Source organism: Vicugna pacos, chromosome 18 (assembly GCF_048564905.1).
Source record: "Vicugna pacos chromosome 18, VicPac4, whole genome shotgun sequence".
NCBI classification, from domain to species: domain Eukaryota; kingdom Metazoa; phylum Chordata; class Mammalia; order Artiodactyla; family Camelidae; genus Vicugna; species Vicugna pacos.
Window position 1 is genome coordinate 32351994 of NC_133004.1, and position 26545 is coordinate 32378538.

Here is a 26545-nt window from a genome sequence, read left to right on the forward strand (position 1 = left end):
CAAAAGGTGATTCGAAAATGAGATGGACACACCTTCATAAATCACATTTCAAAGACTGCTGAAAAAAGATAAAGATATACTAGGCCTTCACCAAAATCTGAATAATGGCTAAAAGCAATTCCAAAACTCCTCTAACTGCAAAAAGTTTTTTTTTTAAGTGAAGATACATGAAACAATAAAGGGGAAGAAGATAACTACTATTGTGAAGAACAAAACTGGCCCATAAAGAAAATGTCCCATATTGTTCCTGGGACCTATCACCCTGAGGGTGGCCAATCTGTCTGTGTGACCACCACACATCTGGGCGCTTATGTGTGGCTTAAAAAAAAAAAAAAAGAAAAACAAGAACTAATCTTTTTAATAAGGATCATGGGGCTAAATACTTCAAAAACAGTAAAGCACTAATCAACTGATTTTAGAGATGGGAAGTACAAAAAGACTTCTCTCTGGGACCTTCAGTCACTAACCCTCCAGAGCAGGAACTGCTCATTCCTTGCTCAGTTTCCTGCTCTTTAGGAAGGTGCACTCATTTCCCTACCACCCATAAAAGAATAAAGAGAAGTCACGGGTCAAATGCTATGCAATCTCAATTTTATTGTAATCTCCAACCCAATTTTTTCTTTTAAAGAATACAAGCAAGACTGTTCAGTTGCTAAAACTTCAGATTTTATTTCACCTCATTTTCTTTCCCTGGCCCACCTTCTGGTACAGGTGCTAATGAGCAGTAGAAAGTTAGAAAAAAGGCAGTAGGGGAGAAGAGAAGCAAAGGACCTGGTTAAGAAGCTCCTAAACAACTGAGAATGGACTTAGCTGTTGAGAATTAGTGGTTAAGGGGCCCACGAGCCAAGAAGCAAACACACAGTATTGGTCATGTCACCTTTCTGCTTCCAGGCACCTCTCAGCTTTCACAGGGCAATAGGAAGCATAGGATTAAAATATAAAACCGAGAGCACACAAGTTATACGTAACAAAATCAGCAAATAGATGATCCATGATGACATTTCTACACCACCCAAACGGAAGCCATAACAAACATTAGACTACAAGTCAAAGTCAAAACAACTGATATCTGATGGTTGGTACAAGCATCTAGGTACTGTTGTGGTTTTTTTTTTACATATGAAAATACAGTCTTTCTTAACCAAAGCTAGAAAGGATATAAAATTGTGTCTTTGAATGCTGATGCCTCTAAACTCAAATAGAAAGCCATTACCAAATAATACAAATAAAACCAACACATTACCATATTAGATTATTAGTTCTTTTGTGATTATACAAAGAAAATTTCACACAAAGCTTGTTTACAATGAACCAAACCAAAATAATCTTCTGTGCCAATTTTTTTAACTTTAGAAAAACTTACTAAAATTTCTCAATTTAAGAAGCACCAAACTGTCTTAACTTTAGGCACTTGACTTTATATTCTGCTACCTACTCTAAGGAAAAGGAAATGGCTTAATTCTGTATGACTTAATAACAAAAACAAGCGAAGGAAAATTGATTAAAATACTAACAACTTTTGTTGCCAGGCAGTCTATATTTACTAATTCAATACGATTCATCTGCTTGAAGTTTCTGAACAGTCAATATAACATTCTTAATATAAGTTTCCAGGTTCTCCCCCTTGTTTTCACACAGTAGTAGCATCATATTAATGAAGGCTGTAAGATACATAAATGATATCAGCTGTAAGGGAAATAAATGAGACCGTGCCTCAGCATACTGTGGAGTCATCCTTTAGAGCTCTTACTAGAGAGAGGCCAGGTGATTTGAGGCTCCATTTAAGAGGACAGTAACTAAGAAACACAGGTGTGTGCCCCCATTAATGTGCCCAAATTATCTTCTTTCTTTAGGTATAAACTCATCATCAGTATAAAATTCAAAATAATGACAGTATTTCTATGTACTGCACGATGTTCACTTGAGAAAAGTCAAATAGTAAGACTCGACAGGCAACATCAAGTGAGGAAGGGCGATTGTAACTCCTGTACCTCCACGGGCCTCCTCTCCTGTTCTTGGCTACGCATGACCGGCAGTCTCAGTTCCTGCACCACCTCAGACCTGCAGGCAAAGAGTGAGGAAGAGGGCGGACGAGGGTGGAAGGGAGGACAGAAGATGGATGGGCAAAGAAGACAACCAACCTACACAATTCACAACCACTTTTCCAACTCAACTCTTTCCCTTAACCACCCTAGCCCTTCCAGCTAAGCTCAGACTTACTGGTACACACCTACCTCTCCGTTCCTCACCAGGAGCCCCAAATTCTGAAACCAAAGAGGATTACAGACACTATGCAGTACAATGTGATAAAACAGCCAAGGCCCATTCTCAGGGCACAGCCGACTCCACACCTGTTCTCATTACCTCTCATCAAGCTCTTCTAGCCTGCTCTTCACCGTGTGGGCATTGTTATCCTTGGTGATTTTCTGCAGGAGGTAGAAAGTCTGCTGGAACATACGCAGTAAGTACTCCTCGAATTCCATAGGCACACAGTTCTTGGACATGAGTTCATTGATGCAGGACATGGCCAGAACCCCAAGCCGGCCGCGCTCCTGACCCAACACACAGTTCTGGCTGCTGCCATTAACTGATGCCATCTTCCTGGCCCGGATGTCACAGCCAAAGCGTGCAAAGTGGAAGATGGTGGTAAGGAGGGATGGGGTGATGCTGGCAGACAGAGGAATCCAACTGAAGAGATGAGCCAGGCACTCCAAGGCCAGGGAACAGATATACTCACTCTCCGCATCAAGGATGGGGATTGGCTGATTCAACAGTTTGGCTGAACTAGGACTCTGCAATAGGTTACTCAGTAAGTCACCTGAAATACAAAAGGCTTTTAAGATACAATGCTATCAAATCTCTCACAAACCAATTTAAGTAATTCTCCTTTAAAAAACAAGAAAATCCAAGCATTAGTATAAAGCAGACGCTCCCAAAGTTTGGTCCAGCGATCCCCGAGGGTTCCTAGGACCATTTGGGGTGGGGGTGGGTGAAGGGGTGGTCACAAATTCAACATTATTTTCAAAAGAATGTTATTTTCCTTTCTCTTTTATTATCTCGCAGGTGTACAACAGAGCTTCCCAGAGGCTACAATACAAGTGATATGCACCAGTGGAAAAGCAAAAGCTATCTTATTAAAGAGATTTGCTACATATTAAAGAGATTTGTGAAAATGTAAAAATAATGCTGCTCTTATTAGTAAAAACTTTTGTTTGCTTTTAAAAATATTTTTCATTAAAATATATTATTTGTTATACACAGAGTTCATCAGTTTTTTTTTTTAAAGAATAAATATTTCTAAAATTTCCCAGTTTTAATATTAGTAGATAAAACCCACAAAGCTCTTTGAGGACCTCAATAATTCTCAAGAGTTGAGGAGTCCAGGGTGAGCAAAATGGGTTAGGTGGTAAAAGGTATAAACCTCCAGCTGTAAGACAAAGGAGTCCTGGGAATGTAATATACAACATGGTGACTATAGTTAACAATACTGTACTGTGTATTTTAAAGTTGCTAAGAAAGTAAAGTAAGTTTTCACCACAAGGAAAATAATTTGTAACTGTATAGTGATGGATATTAACTAGATTTACTGTAGTGATCATTTCACAATCTATACAGATAGCAAATCATTATGTTATTATATACCTGAAACTAACACTAACAGTGTTATATGTAATTTATATCACAATTTTTTAAAAAGAGTAAACAGGTCCAGAGACCAAAACTTTGAACATACTAGGCTAGTCAAGGACTGGCATCATCAACATAATCCAGAGCTTGTCAGAAACACAAATAATCAGGCCCCACCCACACCCACTGAAGGAGAACCTGAGGGGAGCAGGACAGGAAGCCATGCTGGTACAAGCTCTCCAGGTGATTCTTATACTTGCTCAATTTTTGAGAAGCATTGAACCAAACACTAAAGGAAATCACGTAAAATGAAATGGGGGGGTGCTATAAAATGATTTCTAAAGAAGAAAAATATTCATAACTATAACAAGAAGAAAACTTTCCTGAAATAAAGATGCAACTATGCAAAAGGGCTTATTCTGCCCCAAGAAAAAATTATGAAGAGTAGTCAATACATGGGGGGAGAGGATAGCTCAAGTGGTAGAGCCTGTGCTTAGCAAGCATGAGGTCTTGGGTTCAATTCCCAGCACCTCTTCCAAAAATAACCTAACTACCTCCCCATACTAAATAAATAAATAAATAAATAAACAAACAAACAAACAAACAAACAAACCCATTAAAAAAGTAATCTAAAAAAAAATCTAAAGAGTAGTCAATACAAAAATTTTGGGAATAAGGAAGGAATGGAGGAAGAAAGAGCACATCTACAAAGGAGAAAACATCAAACTCAGACTTCACCACAGTAACAAAGCTAAAATACAGTGGTGCAGTGTCTACAAGTTCTAGACAAAGAATGACTTAATCCAAAGGTCTCCTTAAGAAAGGTGACATTTTTTCAAACATGCACAATTCAGATGATACACTGCCCACAAATTCTTAAGGAGGATATTGAACAATGAAACCATGCAAATAAAGAAATAAACAAAAATAAAGAATGAAGGAATGGAGAGGCTGTGGCACAGGGACTAATACCAGCATTGAATTTGAATTAAATATAGAATCAGGACTAAAAAATGCAGGAATTATAGAAGGGTGTGCTAGCTAACTTTCTCATCTTTCAAAAGCAAGAAGTCTCAAATTATATGGTCTAAAATTAAAATAGAAATTGGTTTTCATAATCTTTTTTTTCTTAACCTTAAAGGCATCTTTTACAAACTAATATTCTTTGTGGAAAAAGCATCTCAAGGTCAGTACTCCTTCCGTTAAATACTTTCTGTTAAATCCAAGTAAAACTAAAATATAATTGTTTTTATCAAAAACAAAAATATGTATGTCATTTTATCTCTTTATTCAGTTTAATCTATCTTTATCTATAGATATGGAGAGAGAGGTCTGGAATGATGTTATTTCTGTATGGTGGATACTAGGTAAATTTTTACATTTTATTTTTTACCCTATAGCAGGCAGTCCTCAAATGCTTTGGTCTTAGAACCCCTTTACACTCTTAAAAATTATTGAGGCCATCAAAAAGCTTGTTTATGTAGGTTATTTCTACTGATTATTTGTCATATTAGAAATTAAAACTGAGAAATTTTCAAATACTTCATTTAATGGTGAACCCATTACATGTTAACATAAATAACATTTTTGACGGAAAAAATTGTATTTCCACCCCCAAAATTAGTGAGAAGAATAGCACTGTTTATACATTTTAAAAAAATCTCTTTTATGTGTGGCTTTAAAAAAGACAGCTAGATTCTCTCATCTACTTCTGTATTCACTATGTTGCACTATGTTGTTTTATTGAAGTACATGAAGAAAACCCAGCTTCACATAGATATGCAACTGAAAATAAATGCCTTTTTTTTTTTAAGGGAAAAGGTAATTAGGTTTATTTATTTACTTATTTTTTAAGTGAGGGTACTGGGGATTGAACCCAGGATTTAAGTGCAGGTACTGGGAACTGAACCCATGTGCATGTGAGGCAGGCACTATACCACTGAGCTATCCCCTCCCCCTGAAAAAGAAAAGACGTATTTTAGTGGTCTTTTCAGGTAACTGCAGCTATTGCTTTAATATAATATTAAAAATTGATGAGTACTAATTTCTATAAGGTTAATTGCTAAGGTAGAATCTGAATAAGCTATTTTATTCAGTATACTCATGAGAGAATGAGAATAAAAATGACAAACAATATCTTAGCATTTTTATGAATACATCTTTGACCTTAAAGGGTTTGGGGGACCTCCAGGGGTCCCCAAACCTACTCAGAACTGCTGTCTTACACTAATGTTGGATTAACATGAACAAAGTAGTTCACCTTTCTTAGCTTCCATCTTCCTAACCATTAAAATAAGGATTTCTGTGACTTATTAATAAGAGATTTGATTTACACTGCTAAAAGTAGATTACAAAGTTGTCCCCTGGCATCTTATCTTGAAGGGCATTTGTTGTTTCTATTCTGTAAGAGCTACATTTAATACCAGATGAGCCTCATCATGATCTCAGCTATCCAAACTGATAATCAGAAGACCTGGTTTCAAAGAACAATGCAAGAAAGATGTTCAAGCAGAATCTGCAAACATTTCAGTTTGTTTTGTTACTAGATTAATTTTTGATTTTTTGACTTGCTGTGGTGGCTTTCCACTTGAGTCATGCAATTTTCTATCAATGACTGTTTCTGGCATTGCTTTTTTCTGATAGCCATTTATGAAAGATGCCAAAGTCAGAGGAAATCATCATTACTCAACTATTAGAATTATCGGGGCATGTATCAACCAGGATCAAACTGAGGCTTTAGCAATGGAGGAACCAACAGATAGCACCTCAACATGATCTTGTATTAAACCTGGACATCTCTGGGCCCTTGGGCCTTTTTAAAAGTATCTTGAAAATTGTTAAGTAGAAGTAAATTTTGGCTTTCAAAACAAAGCAAACAAACAAAGTTGGCCCTATTCTCTTGCTCAGAAGAATTTTTCCAGAGTGGGACTGCTAAGCGGGGGAAAAAAGCAAAATATTAATGGTAATAATGTTGTTAAGAATAGCTACCATTTCATGTGCTGTTATCTGCTTGGTGCTGCCCTAAGGTGTAAGCACTTTTTTCTTTTTTAAACACACACACATATATATGTTTTCAGATTCTTTTCCATTATAGGTTATTACAAGATACTGAATATAGTCCCTTGTGCCATATCTATTTTATATATAGTAGTGGTACCCATTAATCCCAAACTTCTAATTTATTCCTCCCCTCCACTTATCCTTTGGTAACCATAAGTTTGTTTTCCATGTCTGTGAGTCTATTTCTATTTTGTAAATAAGTTAATTTGTGTTATTTCTTTTTAGATTCCACATATAATTGATATCATATGGTATTTCTCTTTCTCTGCCTAACTTCACTTAGTATGATAATCTCTAGGTCCATCCATATTACTGCAAATGGCATTATTTCATTCTTTTTTATTGCTGTGTAATGTCCCATTGTATATATACCACATTTTTATCCACTCCTCTGTCGATGGACATAGGTTGCTTCTGCACTAAGCATTTTACATACATAGTCTCATTTAAATCTCATAACTCTAAGGTAGGTATTATTATTATCTGCATTTACAGACTGTTAGAATAACTAAAACACAAATAGATTAAGCACTTCCACCATGTTTCTCAGCTCCTAAGAGACAGAGCAGAAACTAAAACCTAGGTCTGGCCCCAAAGCGATATGCTCCTTCCCTGAAGGCAGTCAACTACAAGACTGTGCAGCCGGGAAAATGATCAGTCAGAAAGCTAATACTCAAATATAGAAAAATATGTAGGCTCTAAAGTCATATGTAAAAGAATGTGTATACACCATGACTACAACCGTAGAAAGACAAGCACACGAACAAAGACTGAACAGGATTATGCAAAGGTAAATACCATTTAGGTGGAGAGGATGAGCTCTGATTTTTTTTTCCCTCAGAACAAGAATCTTATAATGTTATAATAAAATTATAAAAAAAATCTTTTAATGTTATAATCTTTTAATGTTTTAATAAAAATTATTTTACTCAACTTTAAATACTTCAAGAAATTTTAGTAAACTATAGCAGAGTTTTTCCAAAACTGTATTTTAATCAAAGTGGAAGGAACTGCCACAGAACAGAGACCCTGCTTCATGCTGCAGCATGTCCAAAGCAAAGCTGAGAGAGCTTTCTAACAAGCACCCTGTGTAAGAGGGCGCCTTGGTCAGAAAACCTGTGAGCGACTTCATCATCCCTGACCTGGGCAGACCTGGGCAGGCCCAGGCAGCAACACGCACGCATGCCCAGAGCAGTGCGTGGGCAACTCCAGTGCACTTACTAACTTGGAAGTGACTCACACGTGGCTGGAACGTTTGTAATGGACTTTCAAGCAAAGATCCTCTCAGCTTTTTCATTCTAATTATTGAAATTTCATGTTTTTCTATTCAGCTCTCTATTTACTAACTCAGAGTTTCTCAACCTCAGCACTATTCACATTTGGAGTTGGATAGTTCTTTGCTGTTCTGCGCATTGCAGGATATTTAGCAGCATCTCTGGCCTCCATTCACCAGACGCCAGTAGTACTTTCTCCTTCAGTTATGTTAACCAAAAACATTCTCCACATTGCCAGATACCCGTTGAAGAGCAAAATCACCCCAACTGGGAACCTCTGACCTAACTGTAGCCTCAGTCCAGTAAAATGGGGAGAAACTCTTTTCAGGGAACCCCTGGGAAGGAAGAAACAAGATTACAGGAGTTGTGAGTGACCCTCTCAAGTCCCTTCTTTCCTTAAGTGAAAAGAACTGCAAGTGCACGAACATGCGCAACTTGGAAAGACTTCGGGAGAAAACAGGAAGGTATAAATCTGTCTCAATCAACTCGAGCTAAGACATCTACACCCTGAAAAACTTTCTATCACCAGTATATGTACAGATCTATATGTGAAACTAAATGCTATCTGGACAAGATATACGGACCCTTAATTTTTACTGCAGAACAAAGCTAACTCAGAACTACAGTATTTATATAATTTCATTTTGTTCACTTTTACTTTCATTTTCCAACCAGGTTTCACTCTTTGAAAGTGATCAGGTAGAAAATGACATGACAAGAAAGTGGACGAGAAAAGAGACCAAAAGCCAAGTGTGACAGGCAGCTGGGCAGGATAATGAGAGCCTGGCAGGGACTGCTGATGAGGTGTGTTAAGGAATTATTTGTTTTACTCATTAGGCCCTAAGGTTTCTCAGAATCAACTTCCTCCATAAAACTGAGCTCACAATCAAGAAAGCTAAATAATTTTCTAGAAGTTTTACTGTTTAACTAGGTGTCTTCAGGGCACAAAGGCAGTTAAGCAAAAGCATCAAAATAAATGTTAATTAAATCATCAGCACTGCCCAAATAATGGGGCAACATCTGATGACTTCACTTGCAACAGTCATAAAGAGAAGAAAAAGTAACAAATGAACACGCAATTCTTTTTTTTAAAGAGGAAGTATATCAGTTTGAAAACTTACTTAACTTCCTACTCCACCTGCCCCAGTCTCAATTTAGTTTACTTTTTCTCAAATACTAAAATTCAAAACTTCGAAAATTTTAACAATGGCTAAGAGGCAACTTGTGAGAAGTTCGTACCATATTTTTAGGTTTGTTTATATGGAAATGTCACGTGAGTTCCTATTTTATTTCACCTAACCTCATAAACTAAACATAGGCAATATAAGAAAGAAGCAAGCATTTATTTTTGATTTGTATTATCTGATATTCCCCAACCCGGCCTCCAGAAAAATAAGTCTAGCAAAATATAAACTGAGTCAGCTCAGAACGTATACCTGAATGACGCCAACTAAAACTCCCAGCTTTGGTACTAGAAAGCGATTTCAGAAAAACAAAGTTTTACTATACTTTACTAAAACTTTACTAAACTGCTGCTGCTGTCTTAGTTTGGATGCCAAGCTAGTATTCAACTACCTTAAAACAAATCTAATGCAAAAGAACTAACCTTTGCAAACAATTGTTTAAATAAGATGACAAATTTTAAGATTAGCCAAACTACACAAGATTCGAAGGCATACACTCGTAAAATCAAATCTCTGCATCTTTGTAATGTTTTTCTTTAATCATTCAAATATTGCAAAATATGAATCTAAGTCACCTCAAATATCTACTTTGCAGGAGAGGACATGGCTCAGTGGTAGAGTGTGTGCTTAGCATGCACAAAGTCCTGGGTTCAATCCCTAGTTCCTCCATTAAAAAAAAAAAAAATTCAATAAATCTACCGCACCTTAAAAACCTACTTTGAAAATGAAGGTTTGCCACCAAGTACAAATAAAGTTCAATTTCCTATAGGCTTTTAATATACTCTAGAACTCTGTAATAGTTTTTAATCTAAGAAGTATGACAAATGACTCTCATAGTTTTTAATCCAAGTATGATAAATGGAATTAGAGTAAATTACTAGACGATGAGCAGTCCTCAAAACTTCATGAAATATTTCCTCTCTTTTTATGGAAATATTTTCAATTCTATAGTAATTCTGCAAGAATTTTAACTTCCACACAGTACGACAGGCTACAAAAAACAGCTTGGGCTTAGAAATGTCTGATTTCAACAGCCCATTTCCTTGAGGTAAAGGAGAAAGATGTAGAAATGTTTCTCATTAGCCATATCAACCTTTACAGTAGAGGAAGAAGTATGTGCCATTTCACAGGATGTATTGTACTTGAAAAGCATCTGTGATCATTTAGTGTAAACAGAAACCATTTAGAAACTAAAAGTTGCTGCTCAGACACAATTTCCTCTTTCCATCCATCCTTGAAAGTAGCCATTTTTAGGTGAACTGCACTCTGACTTTTACTGTGGACAATAACTAGCCACCAGTAAACTATTTAATAACCACTGTAAATATGTCCATCCTTTGGCAGCTGAATCTAAACTGATAGAAAGTCAACACTGATTACTACACACTGGCCCCCAATCTGTCCAGGCCAGCATGACTTCCCTGAGCCCAGTGGGGAAGAAAGCACTCCACATTCCCACGACCCCTCCTCCTGCCACCCACCTCCTGTGACCCGACCCCTGAATAACTGCAAAGCAGACCCATCACACCCACAGGCTCATGCCAACCTCAACATGAGCAACTGTCATGAAATTTGAGAAAAAAGAAAAAAAAACAAAAAACAAAAAAAAACTAGGAGGGACAGCCATAAGCTGAAGGGAATTGGAGTGGATGACAGAAGATCAAAGGTGCCATCCTCCATATGGGTAAGGAAAAAAAATATGTTGTTCAAAATACTGTATTAGAAAGGAAAAGTTCTTACAAGGAACTAAGAAAGCTAGCTACTCAGAAGACATGGGCAGAAAGGCCAAAAATAGATTAAGGAAGAATCTGCATCTGTATCTCGCATAGATAAGCAATTACTACCCAGCCGAGACCCCCAACTGCATTTAAAAAGAGGAATACCATGTGTGGTGCAGACCATACCACTTTCTCCTGAGGTCGGGGATGGTGGTGGGGTGGCGGCAGTCACACTGTGTTTGTCCCAGACAGTCTCCAAGATACCTACCAAGAAAGGAGAGGTTGAGTTCAAGAGAGAAATAAAATCCAACATATGAAAATCAGATTTAGAAAAACGATGTATTGATATCTTTCATCAAATACCAGTATTTAAATGTCCATCTGTATGTCAAACTGCTTTTTCTGGACAACACGACTTGGATATTCCAAACTCAATTTATCTTCTCCCACAAACCTTCCGCTAATCTTTTTATATTCCTCACTCAGTCAACAATACCATCCCACATAATCTAGGCATCTGGCCTCTGCTCTCCCCATCTGGCCCCACCCTCCCCCCACACAAAGGCATCATCATGCTGAACTGTTTGTTAGCTGTTCTTCCTCATGTGTCCTTCTTCTCAACCTCTAACTTGCTCTCTTACCTTCAATCCCAACTTGACCTTTCACCAGACTAACTGCTACCTGTCTGTCCATCAGAATTCCAATCAGCTGTCACCTCCTCCAGGAAGTCCCTCCTCAGTTTAGCTGTACATAAAACATACCTCTACTATAATTCTTTTAACATGCTGTCTTTCTCCCATACTAGAATATTTAGTACTAGAGGTCAGGGACTGTGTTTTATTCCTCTGTTTAATCTCCTTACAGGACCTGGCACCTAAAATGATCATAAAAATTACAAGATGGAAAACCTTGAAAATACCATGCTAAGTAAAGGAAACCAGACACAAAAGGTCACATATTCTGTGATTCCATTTTTATGAGACATCCAAATAAGAAAATCCATAGAGACAGGTAGTAATAGATTAGTGGTTGCCAGGGGTTGGGGGTGATGAAAATGTTCTGGAATTAGATAGTATAACAGTAGCACAACCTTGTGACTATATTAAACTACACTTAAAAAAGATTTTATGATAAGTGAATTACATCTCAATTTAAAAATTTTAATGTCCGTCCAAGTAGGACACAGGTATCAGACATGGTCCCTAACATTAGAAATCTAATATCTAGTTTCTAGTTTGGGGTGTCAATAAACGTGCTTTGAATGAATAAATGCTCTGAGGTTTGCATTTCCCCCTAAGGATTTGGGGAAGGATGGGGGTGCGGGATAACAAGTTTACTTTTGATCAAACATTCTTACAAACAATTTTAAGTACCCATTACATGCCAAGCACTTCTGTAACACATGTAAAAAAAAAAAAAAGTTCCTAGACATCCAAGAAGAAACCTGGGTAGAAGAGCTGGGGATAAAAACACTTCTTTTCAGTATAACATTTCCCTGAGCAGCGTGGCTCAGCCTCATGGCCTGGTGCTGCACTCACACCTCAGAACCAGCAGCTCCACTGACGACGCAGCAGGCACGGCCCTCGCCCTCGTGATGCGGGGGCTCCACTCTCTTCCCACCCTCCAGTTTCATCTGCAGTTTGCCTTCTGCTTATTCTTACTCTTCACTCATCGTCATGAGGCTCTACTAAAACATACAGGAGGACGAGGCAAATGCTACGTACAACTACAACCCAGCGCACCGGGTGCCGACTCCACACCTTGTCTCACTTCCTGACACAGGATTTGAAATGTTCACATCTTCCTCCTCCAACTTCTCTTGATCTTAGATTCAAATCATCTTAAAGTGCTTGCCACCCACCTTACTTAGAATGCAGTAATCAGCATTTCAATCACATTCCTATGACCCAGTCTCTACTTCACTAATCACAGCTATGACGAGGACAAATTAATGAAAGACTTTAAAGGAAAATAAATTGAGGTCCTACCGTGTACAAACCATTGAGCTAGGTACTGGGAATACAACACTTCACTCTTTGTTTTTACGCTTAGGCTCAGTAACAGCTGAAACAACTACTAGGAAGTCCGAGTACCAGGGCGTGCGCTCTGGGCGTCTGCAGGCAGGCCCCCGACTTGTGGCACCGCCCGACTGCTCACCTGTCAATAGCCCGAGTACTGTCTGCACCTGATCCAGCAGCAACTTCCGCAACTCCTCCTTCCGAGCCACGCTGAGGTCCTCACGCGGACAAGCCAGCTCTTCTGAAGTTGTCTTCAACATGATCAGCCCGAGGGGAGTTGTCACAGGGGATTGAATTAACTGCCGGGAAAATTAAGTTCTGAGTAGTGTCTGGCCAATTAAGGTATAAAAAAGACTAAAGAATGTTAAACCTGTGAAGTACAGTCTTCCCTCAGTATCTGTCGGGGGTTGGTTCCAGGACCCCGTGGATACCAAAATCCAAGGACATTCAAGTCCTTTAGATTCAGTGGTGTGGTGCAGTCAGTCCTCCTCATCTGAGGATGTGAATCCCATGGATACAGAATGTCAACTGTATGTGGTAGTCCTACATGAATAGGCTACATAAATCAACACTTAAGAAAAATGACAGAGTACACTGATGTACCTTTTTCAACCATTCAAAATATATTCTCATCTTATTTTTAAAGACAAAATTCTAATACCATGAACTTAAAAACAACAAGGAAACAATGCTCTTTGACAACCAACATGACAATTTTTATACATGTCCACATTCCCAACAGAGCCTTAGTTACTCTGCCGGGGTTAAAATATTAGTGATTAAGATATGTATAAACCAATTTGTGATATTTTTCCAACATTCACGTGTTAAATCAACTTTACAGTTCTAAGCTTTGCATGCTTCATAAACATTCAAGATTAAACATGTGGCAGAGCAGAAACATGCATATGTATCATTAAACTATAATATGGTTATTATGATTTTCAAATACCTAAACAGTAAATTAAGTTACTTTTTCTATCACCTGCAATATCCACTATATCCTTGGAAAGTTTCCTTAAATAAGACAGAAAAAAGGTGCACTCAACAGCATAACACTACTTATATCTTTTTAATCAATTTCACAAATTCAAAACATTTATTTTTTAGTTTCCAGAAATGGTAGAACAAAGTAATCAAGGTGCTATTAAAATTCTGTTGGGTTATTTGCTATAATCTATAAAAAAGAAACAATTTAACAAACACTTGACCATCTTCTTTGATAACTAACTTTAAATGTAGTTCACTCCCTGATAAAAATAAGTTTTTTATTTATTCAGTCTACAACACGTAAGCCTTAAGGAAGAGGAGGACACCAGGGACCGCACAGAAAGATATAAAGGATATTCTGTTTCAAAAAACAGGGCACTTCCCTGTCCCTTAAAAATAATTCTTCCCATTGCAGACCAACGGAAGCGCGTCCCTAAAGAGTAGCACGCAATAATGGAAACTCAGAGACATCCTACTGCCCTCAAAGCAGATTACAGAAAACCAGCAGCAAGTAATGACACATTTAAACTGCTCTCTATTAAATCGGTTCTCTTGAACGCTAAACTTAAAGTACATCCTCTACGTGTTTTCCCTTCATTTTCTATAAGTTTGGACTATTTGTAACACTAACTTAAATTCAGGTAATGCATTGGGAGAGAAACAAATATTCTCCTCTAACAATTTTTCTTTATACAGTAAAATAGAATTGACCCTTCATAAGCACTTCTTTTCATCAGACACCTTTGGATTATCAATCTATATTTTAATAGAGTTCCATAACTTTTCCCCTTCCACTTCTGTCTTTCTCCTCCACCTCATCTGTCTTTATTTTCCCCCAAGACCTCATTTTTACTCTCAGCTGGGAATAACTCAGCTGAGACCAAACATTCCATTGGGCAGTACTCTTCCTGTACATATGAAATGCTTCTGTGCTCTCCAGAAATTAAAAATTCCTACAAAATGGAAAATGTATCTTAAAGGCCCTATCTTCTCTCATCATTTGGGAGATGGGAACACAGTCAGGCAAGAAGCTGGCTGCAAATGAAAGTTCTTCTTTACTTGAAACAACAGCCTGATGAAATGTGTAACTTTCCTTCTCACTAGCTTTGTGTCCAGAAAGCTTTTTATTAAAAGGATTTCCTTTTACTATCTTCACATATATGATTAAAGCTCACAACAAAAGTAACAACACAGGTAACCTCTGCAATTTATTTTAATAGAGAATAAGCACCTTTAGGTTGAAGATCAAGTTCAGGTTCTTAGTGTCAGCTTCAGAAAAGGTTTGACAATTTTTCTTGCACCACTCAATCGAGAAGAAACATCAATTCTTTCCTATGCTTCTTTTCAGTGCCTGCCCCTTTATTATCTGGCCCCAGGCACAATGTGACCACAGGTCCAGCTCAGCAGGTTTCAGGACTCTGAAGAACAGTCTCTAGAAAGGTGTGATGTGTGCTGGTGCAGGTGGAGGGGAGGTGGGGAGAGCAAGGTCAGTTCTGACTTCAACTACTTCCTTCTCCAATGGCTTAGAAAGGCTACAACCAACACACAGAACTCCAAGTATCTTTCTGCGGCTCCCAAATCAACTCCTCTTTGCCTGTATGGCAGTCATCATGATCATGACATAAATTGCACAGATGTCCCCAAGCCAAATGTTACAGAATTTTTTAAAAAACAAAAAACTACACACCCCAGGCTACAAGCAGACATAATGGAACTAGGCAAAAAAAAATCTTTCAAATGGTTTAATCAAAAGATTAAATGATGGTGAAGCTGATTCCAGAACTAATTTGGTCGTGTTTACCAATACCTGAAGAAAAGATTTACTTTACTATCTTTATCAGAAATGTCAGCAATTGAGCACCAATCCTTCTTGACATGGCTCTCATGCTACTGACTGGTTCTCATGCATGAATAAGAAGCAGAAAATAATACAATTGGAAAGAATTTTAAAGATCACTTAGTCCAATCCTCCCATTTTACAAAGAAGGAAATGGAGTTTCACGTAAGTGGCAAGAGCTGCTAAAATCAAGGTGATCTGTGACAAAAATGGACACAGATCGCAAACCAGTTGCTTCCCAATCTAGCACTCCTTCCTCTACGGGGTGTTTCAAAGTCATGAGGGCTGCATGAGGTGAAAGGAGTCATTTCTGAAGGCTAGACAGAAGGAGGTGGTGGGGGAGAGAGGAAGACAACTACCTTTTTTAAATCTCCACGAGCACCTCACCCAGAAATGCTCTTCCAAACTCTCATTTATCATCATTAATTATGTTTCACAAGCAGATGAAATCTGTTCTTCATCAGAGGAACTGATCCTAGCCAGGGGAAAGCACAGCTCCTCCTCACTGCTGCTGGTAGGGCTGTGGCTCTCTGTCTGGCTCACATTCCACTGCTCTTCCCCACGAGACGTGCCACTGAACAACCCCAGGAAGGAAGTCACAAGACCCCCAATCTTCTAGGTCCTTTCCACCTCCAAAGGACTTCCTGGCTCCCTCTTAGAGAGCCATGAAGAGTGACCACAACTGCTTGTCAACTTGGAGTGAAAGCAAGTGTCATCAGAGAGTCAGCAAAGCCTCTCGCCTCCTAACCCACCGCTCCAGGCTCCCTGCCCCCTTGCCATTCCTCAGGTTCTTTGCACTGTGATTCCCTCTGCCCACAACACTGCTCCCCTGGATGCCCACCAGCTCACTCCATCACTTCTACTCAGGTTTCTGCACAAATGTCTGCTTCTCAGAAAATGCTTCCACGATCATCCCATCTATGGTTCTCCTCCTCCTTACCCTGGATTTAGTTTTCTCACAATACTTATAACTACCTGAAAGAATTTATTTGCTTATTATTTACTGATGCCTCCCCCTTGGGACTATAACGCAAGTGTTTGTTCATTACTATATCCCCCCATGTGCTTGGTTAGTACATGGCTGGAATTCAACAAATAGTTGATGGAAGAAATTCATGACTCTCCTTTACGATATCAATTCTATAACTCTCTAGATAAATAAATCACTATACAAAACAATACGGAATGGAGAATTTTTGTGCCACTTTGAGAAGCAATCTGACAGAAGCAATATGGATGCCGAATCTTTTTTTTAAATTGCTGCATCATTCAAATACTTCATAGGGAGAGCAAGCAGAACATTAGGAAAGGTATTGTTTCCCGGAAAATTCAGAACCTACAGTCACTGAGACTATAATCAATTTTCATAGAATTTTATTTCTATAAACTGTGCTTAATACCTACTCCCTGCATACCAAGACTCCCTCAATTATATAAAAACATTTCCAACTTTATCACAGGATTCAAATGAAGAAAAGCATTTCCTTCTTGGCTTTTAGGTCCCACTTATTCTCTAATGATTTCCAAATCCTAAACCCCAGATCCACACTTCCTAATGTCTCATCAGATATGCACAGAAGGAACAAACAAATCTTAAATGCATTTTCTGCCAAACTGAATTCACCATCTTCTACCCAAACCCACTTCCTCCTCCTTCATCCTTGATCTAGAAAATCTGCCATCTAAGCCAGGAACTTGAAAGGCACTGTAGAGTCCTCCCCCACCTCATCCCTGCACCCTAGTCCTTGGCCAAAGCGTCTTGATTCTGCTTCCTACATGCCTTGCCTCCGTCCACCAGCCAGGCCTCTGCTTGGCTCAGGCCCCCTTAGCTCACTGGGACCTCTCCAACAGCAGCCTTCCCGGCCTCCTTTGCTCCAGCCTTGCCCCTCTGCAATCCAGACTCCACACTATAGCTAGAATTGTCATTTCAATATAACAATGTGACCATGTTGACTCCCTTTTCCAAACTTTTCATTAGTTCCCAAGGAAGGACTATGAATTAAACACTGAAGCCCCGTGCAAGAGCAAGGCCCCTCCTGCTGTGGTCCTGCCCATCAGTCTTGCCTCCACTCTACCACTCCACATCTCATCACTAACAACACTGAAAACATCTCAGCTCCTTGAGTCTAAATGCTGTACTACCAGTGCACTCTGCACAATACTCCATTAATAGTAATTAACACATTATTGGGTACTTATTATTTGCAGAGCTATCTCCCCACTAAACTCCATTGGAGGCCACATCCTTGCACCCAACACCTGGCACAGTATCTAACAGGCTTTCAAATATTTGCTGAACAAAATTTTACAAGAGGTTAACAAAGCGATTAGGGTTCCCCCAACACCACCTTCTCCACTGCACAAAGGTACAACATGTCTCAAGAACACAAAGTTAAGTGAATAAGATAATCTATCCCACAATGACCTCACTACTGCAGTTGCAAAATGCTAATCTTAAAACTCCTCTTCAAGACAAGAAAATAATCACTTTTAAAAACAATTTACAAGGTTTCCACAGGTATCTCCTTACCTGTAAAATGTTAGTAAAAAAGTCATGGTAGAACATGGGCCAATCCTGACGGCCTATGTCAACAATCACTTTGCAGAGCTTGTTCCGGATGAAGTAAGGTAAGGTTTTGTGGTGAGCCAAGAGGAGTTTGGGCAGGCAGCTACGGATTTCCATCTTATCCTGAGATGGGACCCCAAGCCACATTTTATTGATCAGATTCTGAAAAACAAGTATACACCTTTTAAGTTAATAATCTATACACAAAACACACTGGTTTTCATCCAATATTAGCTATATCCCTCAATCGATAAACTCTGCTTTTAAATAAAAGTTTGCAGCAATTTGGCAATAAGAGTAATAAAATATTCAAATCTTACGATACAGCAATCCCATTCCTAAAAAGATGAGCTACATAATTTAACAGAAACAAAAAGGTATAGGTGCAAAAACTTTCTATTACACCATTGTCTCTACCAAAAAATAATGACAAAAACAACTTCAACATCCAAAAATAGGAGAACGGCTTGGTGAATAACAGTACAACCACGTACAGGATTGTAACATAAAGGTAAGTGGGGAAAAAAGCAGAATGCAAAACAGCATAAGCAATATGATTATAATTAGGTTTTTTTTTAAGTGTGCATGGGAAGACAAAGATTAGAAGAGAGTTGATACAAATGAAAATTTTTTGGAGTTGGGATGATGGCATAATGGGTATCATCCCCCCTCCCAAACTGTTTTTCTTTAATTATCTCTCTCTTTTAAATGATAACATGGAAGAAGTTATATGTTGCCACAAATGACCTAACTCCATCTTATCTTTTGGTATTGAAGATAGGTGCCCTGGAAACCCAGACATCCTGACAAAGGCGATATGTGGGAAGAAGTTTCTGAGCTGAGCTACTATTTCCGAGCCAGGTACACATCAAAAGTAAAGTCCAATGACATGGCAATGTGACTACAAAATACTTTTTTTTTTAATATATATATTTTTATTGAAGTATAATCAGTTTACAATGTTGTGTCAATTTCTGACATACAGCATAATGTTTCAGTCATACATGAACATACATATATATGTTTTCATATTCTTTTTCACCATCACTTATAAGACATTGAATATAGTTCCCTGTGCTATACAGTATGAACTTGTTTATTTTATATATATTAGTTAGGATCTGCAAATCCTGAACTCCCAATTAATCCCTTCCCACCCCCTTACAAAATACTCTTCAGAATAGTATAAAATTTTCTGACAACTTACCTCAAAAACTGTTAAACTGTACATCATTACATAGTCATTCCGAGTGCTGGAGAGAAAATACAGGCAGAATCTCCAAGCTCCTATTTGCTGGGCAAAGTTATTAAGAAGCTCCTCTGGAAAAGTTAAATAGCAACAAGAGAAGGCTATGAAAATACACGAAATTAATAAAATAGTAAACACACCTCTCTTGATATAATATAAATTACATCAAAACTAATCACAAAATTCAGCTAATTCTTCAAGATCCAAAGGACAGAGCATACAATATTTTTCTGACTCTGAGGTAGCCATGAACACTGACAGTGTATTCAGCCATCTAAAAACCAATAACCTTGCTATGGACACTTTTTCAGGCAGAGAAACCTTCACTGTTGAAGTTCTTACTTAACCTAATGTGTGGATAGATAGTTGTAAGAGTACCACTTTACCTTACAAATGATGGCTAATTGGTAACTTGTTTCCTCTGGGGTACAACTATATATATATATATATCTCCTCACCACTCAACACTGTTCTCACTCACATATACACAAGATGATGGCTAGAAAAGTAGGGAAAGAAAAAATTAAAACTAACTTTATAAACACAGGATTGGAAAAAAATGTAAGAGAATACAAAATGGCTAACTCTCCTCATTTGGGTTGGTTTTCTTAAAAAATATCACCCAAAAAAGTCTGTGAAAAAGAAGAGTAGCAATCATGGGATTGCCCTGTCTACCTCAAATCAGTTAGAAATGGTTTTCGTCATCCCGGGGCTGCTGGTAGTATCAGCCAGACCCACAGACAGCAAGCATGAAGAGTCTGTCACCATGTTTCTGGACATGCTGCCCCTTAGTCACCCTGACCCGCTGCGCTGGTCACAAAATATAACACAAAGAGGGTAAAAACACAAAGGCAACAATCCTGAGAAATTACAGGAAGCCCTTGGGAAAGCAGCAAGCACAGCAGGCCATTCTAATCCTAAAGTTACTGCTCTCCCAGCATCCTACAACTTAGGCTAAATGCACCAAGACAGTCTCATTACAAATTCCATAAAAGGAAACTGATGGCGTGTTCTTTTAAGTAGGCAAAAGTTCCTATGAATCCCAGAGGTGAAGTCCAACCAGAGAGAATGATCTCTGGCTGGAAATAAAGAACTCTGGACTCTGTCCTAGACTTTACCACTAATCACTGAGTCTGCGCCCAAGCAAATCACTGTTCCTCTTTGATGCTTCACCCATCTCCACCGTTAAAATGATCAGACTGTTTCTTGAGGTTCCCTAACAGCTCTATCTCTAGAGCACTAAAAACACACTTTTGGTGGAGGGTGGGTGGAGCCCCTACAATAAAAGATCTCCCTCCTTTCTCCTACCTAGCTAGGAAAGCCTTTAGTTTATCCTAAGACATGAAAAAAGAAGCAAGCAGCAGTTTCAGCCTACACATTCAAAGCTATGAAGACTAGGTACAAAGAGAACTGAACTAAGGCACGCCCACTATCAAACCCCCAGATTCCCCTTAGTCAGCATTTAAATTAGATATTTGTACTTTAAAACTGTTTTAAAATCAGATTAAAATAGGAACATGTTAAAAAGGTTCCGCTTTTAATTCATGAATGCTGAACGTAAGCAATATCTGCTTTGTAAACCAAAATTTAAGAGAAAAACCAAAAGCATATCAATTATAAGCTAAAAATAGGACTTCAGAGAAATTAGTGTTGGAATGTAACAGACTAACGTAAGGCAAAGATCCTTTGCCTCTTTTGGTAGAAAGCACCAGTGACATTTTTACTGTAAGTAAAAGGTAACCAGTAGCATAAAACTAACAAGGGGATCACTGGGGCAGGAGGAGGGTTAGCCCAACTGAGTAATAGGAGAAAACCTAGAGAAGCAAGCAGAGTGGATCTTCTAAGCCAGGTGCCTGATCATCTACTGGGCTCAGCTTCTGTCAGTATCCCTTGTTTATCAATGCTCCAGTTCCCTACAGCACAGTCTCAGAAAAAGAAAAAAAAAAAAAAGATATATACAGGGCAGGCCCAAAAGAGACCACCACATTTAAAATTAAAAGAGGTAAGAAGTTAGCATCTACCAGGAGCTGATGTGATGCTCAAAGGATGAAAGGGAAAATGGGCTGCAGCCAAAGGTTTACTGGCCACCTGAAAATCCAAACCCTAATCAAGCTTCCGACCAAGGGCAGAACTTAGCCATAACACTTAGCTGGATAATACGACTTAAAGAAGCCACGTGGAGAGAAATGGGTCTGCAGAGTCCTGGAGACACAGAAAAAGGCCTCCAAAGAGGTGAAAACAATGAAGGTTGTACAGAGCAGTCAGACATGCAGGGAAAAGCCTGCAGGTTTGGATCAAGAAAAATATTTTTCATTTTCAAGTTCAAGGGTTAAATGAGGACTCAGAATAAAAAGCCTACTCCAGGACCTCAGTGCAGCACGTCCCTGAGGCAGAGATTTGACACTTGAATACACTTTCTAGTTTACAGTATGTTTTAATGAATGTCGTGCATTATCAGTGACTATAAAATTGAAAAAAAGATTCTACAAAGTGCTGAGGTTCCCAGAAGACCTAAAGTTATCATACCTACATCTCTCTGTTGTTTGAAGCCTTTGTTCATCAAAACTTACAGAATGAGAGCAATAACAGTGGCAATAAGGAAAAAGCAATAAGCCCCAAAGGTAATACCCATTAAAGGATCTCTGGGCACTAGATGAGGTGCAGGTTACACTTCTACACACCAAAAACGTTTGTTTTGACACTTTCATGAGGGTTTTTCTTTTTTTAATTATCACAGACTTCTAATAAAAGCTCAACATTGCTGAAATTAAGAGCAAAGCCGAGAGACAGGGGACTGTTTTCCACACGTGGCCAAAGGAAAGAAAATTCATCACTATGGATTATAGTGGGCTCCGTGGACCATCACCCTTGCAGAGAGGTTTGTGGACCTCACAGCCAACAACCAGCAGGACCGGAGCAAAAAGAGCAAGAATTCAAGGTGAAAATTGCAGGCTTGACCAGTCAAGGCTACCAACTCCTTCCTCCCCACTAGGGCCCTTTCATTATAGGTGACTCCTTACAACTCAACACTTGACTTACCTATCTCCCGTTTTCTTTCGTTGGTTGTACAGTCATGGAAAAACTCTGTCATCAGACTTTCCAATGCCCTGAGAGAGGCTTCTTCAGATGCCTAACAAAGGAATTGGAAGCAAAAAAAATTAGTAACTGTATTTTCAGTTCTACTGTTCCTCAGTTCCTTCTAGGTCACATTCAACAGCCATAGTAATTTACTTCCTCAAAAATACCTTGGTTCAACATTCTTCAAATACATGAGATTAGCCAGAAAAATTGCAGGGAATTTCCTGGCTGGCTCAAAACACAGTTTTAGTACACTCTATAAATTCAATTGATTTTCAATGATTTATGCTAAGGAAAAAGGAGCAAATTACTTAAAATGTAATTCTAGAAACATATTGAAAGCAAATTAACAGCCCCTGGCCCTGGCTGAATAGAGTGAAGAGATTCAGGGAGGTGAGGGTGCTTTATAGACTATCCATCAACAGAATATTTGCCCAGTGTCTGAATAATTAGCCATATTTGATTCAGAGCAGTTGCAGTCAAACTGCTGCATGGATTCTTGGGGTTTTCTGAAGGGATTTCAAAAGCCAACATCCACTCAACTCTCATCTCACATGAACAGCCAACAGAGATTAAGGTGCAACTAAGAGCCAAGCCAAGCAAGGACTCAAAATTAGACAGTGCCTCCCAACCACTGGCCCACAGACATACAGACTCTCCACAGAACCACTCAGGTGGACAATGAGAGGAGAGGGGCCCTCGACCTTCCCAAGGCTCATCCTCTCCCTCTACCATGTGGACCCCCAAATCCACTTCCTCTTCTCTCACTGAAGTAGGCGACATCAGGTACAGCAATGAACTTAAGTCACCACTCCTTCACACAACTAGCCTGCAAAAAAGGTGAGCATCCCCAAACCATTTCTGAATCCTCACAGGCATTAATGTGCCCAGAGATAATCAAGAGCCAGCCACAGTTCTGATTTCTCAATTGTCTCTTCATTTCCTTCTTCCCACCCATCTTGCGCATATTCACTCCACTGACCCCAGAATGGAAGCTAACTATAAAAACTGTGTTTTAAAACAAGTCCATACTCAAATGTGTCACATATCAAACTGTAATATTACAGGGGCCTCCATTTGGTAATTGGCTGCTGAGGACACTAAGGAAATTGGACCATCTCTGTGGATAAACCAGCACTTCTTAGGACTGGTACTAATTATAGAGGCTGAATCAGGCTTGTATCAGCCCATCTACATCAACGAGCACACGTAAGCACACTACACAGCACACGGGGGCCACGTTCAAGCAATGCCAGGCACAGCTGTCCCTCCCATGCTGCAGTCATCATGACGGCTGTGCAATGATAGCAAACTTCTGACATGTTGAGGGATGAATTATTGTCCAAGCACTTGTGAGTCTGAGGGACTGCCTTGTCTGAATTTTATGCTAAATATCAGTCCTTTGTCACACCAAGATATCATTCAACTAAAAAATACCTCTGAATTGTAAGCTAAGCTGTTTTATTACAAACTGCAGTTTTTCAAATGCAGAAATAACTGGGATGTGGGACAAAAATAGGACTGCATCCTTTTTAACCTGTTTCAAGTTTTTGTGTTGATCAAAACAGCCTCACTGTTCTCACTGACAGACTTTCTAAGTGCTATAAATTCAGATTCCTAAAATGAATTAATATAAATAAAAGAATGCTTTGGTCTGTTTCATAAATCAACTTGGTGTACCATTTCATCCAAAAAAAAAAGGTTTGCTATTTTTAAAAAGTTTGCTGCAAGGGTGACAACAGAAAGTATTGCAATATATACGGCCACACATCAAAGGCTGCTGACTCAAGTTGCTGACTCCCCAAAGATTCCAACTCTACCTCCATTCCCAGTCCCATCAACCCCACCCTCCCCGCCCCAACCCAAGAAGCTAACATTCTCACAGGAAGTGGAAAGACAAAAGTACCCCAAAAAAATCACAGGGATGATGCTCTCATCAAATGATGGCTATATGAAAAAGGAAACTCCAAAACCTAATAATCCCATGGCATCACCAGGTGTTTCTCAACAAGAACAAATAATGTGCTGTTTGCATTTTCAATCACTTCTCTAACTACAGTACAAACGCCTACCTCACAGGGTGTTAAGAGGATCAAATGAAGTGTTCCACGTAAAGTTGCTATGTAAACTCCAAGGAGTTATCTAATTCATAGTTATGGCTGCTATCATTTTTGTTTGGTCTCAGATACCAAATGAAAACAGACAAAAGCAAAACAACAAAAGTGGTTAGGCCTACCTTGAAACTGGAGATTTGTGCCCTCAGGCATAAGGGCTTTGTCCCAGTCATATCTAACGGGGCTTTTCCAACTGGATTTCAAAACAAAACTAAGTAAGTTTCAGAAGAAAAGGAGGCTGAGACTTTGCCAAGGTCATACAATGAGAACAGAGATATAAAGACAAAGGATACATTCAAGACCTGCAAATGGTTGAAGGATAGTATCACTTGAGAGTTACCGCCATTTGGCAAGAAGGCCACTAGGCTCTTTACCACTGTTTTAAGCAGGTACTGAAGCAGATTGCAGTGGGTTAAGAAATTAGTGGCAAGTAATACATGGTAATATTCCACACAGACTACACCTTCAAATAATAAAAGCACAAAGGCATGAAACAAAAACCAAATGCCATGGTATGGTAGGAAGAGAAGGTTTCAATTCCTAAAAGCTATTCAAGCACTGTATTGACTAATTTATGAAGAACAGTAAGGATTCAGACACATGTGATTGCTTCTTAGCTTGTACTTGGGATTTAAGACCCAGATCTTGCTAAACTAAGGAAAGGTAAGGTCAGCTTAAAACCAAGCGAAGCATATTCACACAAAAAAATTTCAGTTAGATGGTAGATATAAAATGTGAGAGGTAAAATAGTAAGGCTTCTGGAAGATAATACAGAACATCCTCGTGACCCTAGGGCAGGGAAAAAGTTCTTGGAAACACTAATCATAAAGGAAAAGATTGATAAGTCAGAATATTCATCAGATGGCACAATGAAGAGAGTGTAAAAGAAAGCCACAAAATGGGAAAAGATATCTCCAATATAGATAACACAGAACTCATATCAGAGTATAAAATAACTTCTACAAATCAATGAGGAAAAGATAAATGACTCAATTTTTTGATAGACAAATAGTTATAAAAGAGGATATTCAAAAAGCCTATACATAAAACAAGTGCTCAATTTCATCAGTCAGCACAGAAATCTAAATTAAAAACAAAACAAAACAACCCCCACAAGATAGCGCTACAAACCTATCAGAATGGCTAAAATTTAAGACAGTAACAAGTGTTGTGAGGATACTGAGCAACTGGGACACACACACACTGCTGCTAGTGAAAGTATAAACTGGTATAACCGTTCTGGAAAATGAACATATGCATATTTTATGACTCTGTAATTCTACTCCTTGACAATACAGACATTTGTATATGTATACCCCCAAAAATGTACACAAATGTTTACAGCACCATTACTCATAACACCCAAAAAGTCAAAAGAACCCAAGTGTTCATCACCAGTGGAATAAGCTGTGGTTTATTCATCAGGAAGATAACGTAAGACAAGAAGAATGAACGAATATTACTTCATACAACAACATGCATCAATCTAACAATGTTGAGTGAAAGAAGCCAAAACGCATTCTTCACTATTCATTTTACACTAACCTTTTAAAAATAAGCAAAATGAATCCATGGTGTTATAATCAGAATAGCGGTTAACCTTTGGAGAGGAGTAATATTCTATTTTCTTGATCTGAATGTTTAGTTACACAAGGATGATTGCTTTCTGTATTCTTCTGTAAGTACATATACAGAATTTTTAAAACTTAATGTTAATACTTATTTTTAACGCTCAGGTTGGTATTTGCAGGCTCTGATTTTAGAAATTGTGTTTTTCCTCTATTAGTACAACTGCTAAGAGCAGTGTGGGGGCCTACAGGTGAAGTCTGA

General features: G+C 38.6%; 1 protein-coding gene across 2 annotated transcripts in view; it reads right to left on the reverse strand.

Annotated features, from left to right (window-relative positions):
• XPO6 (exportin 6) overlaps nt 1-26545 on the reverse strand; it is a 96229-nt gene that overhangs the window by 44734 nt on the left and 24950 nt on the right. The window contains exons 2-7 of one of the 2 annotated variants that reach the window (XM_006201228.4): nt 22563-22653; nt 19482-19594; nt 18239-18436; nt 13021-13180; nt 11050-11127; nt 2365-2818 (exon numbers count right to left, since the gene is read on the reverse strand). In XM_006201228.4, the coding sequence (XP_006201290.2) occupies nt 2365-2818; nt 11050-11127; nt 13021-13180; nt 18239-18436; nt 19482-19594; nt 22563-22653 (1094 nt within the window). Of the gene's footprint in view, nt 1-2364; nt 2819-11028; nt 11128-13020; nt 13181-18238; nt 18437-19481; nt 19595-22562; nt 22654-26545 lie in introns of both variants that reach the window. The other variant, XM_015236842.3, reaches the window with a different exon arrangement.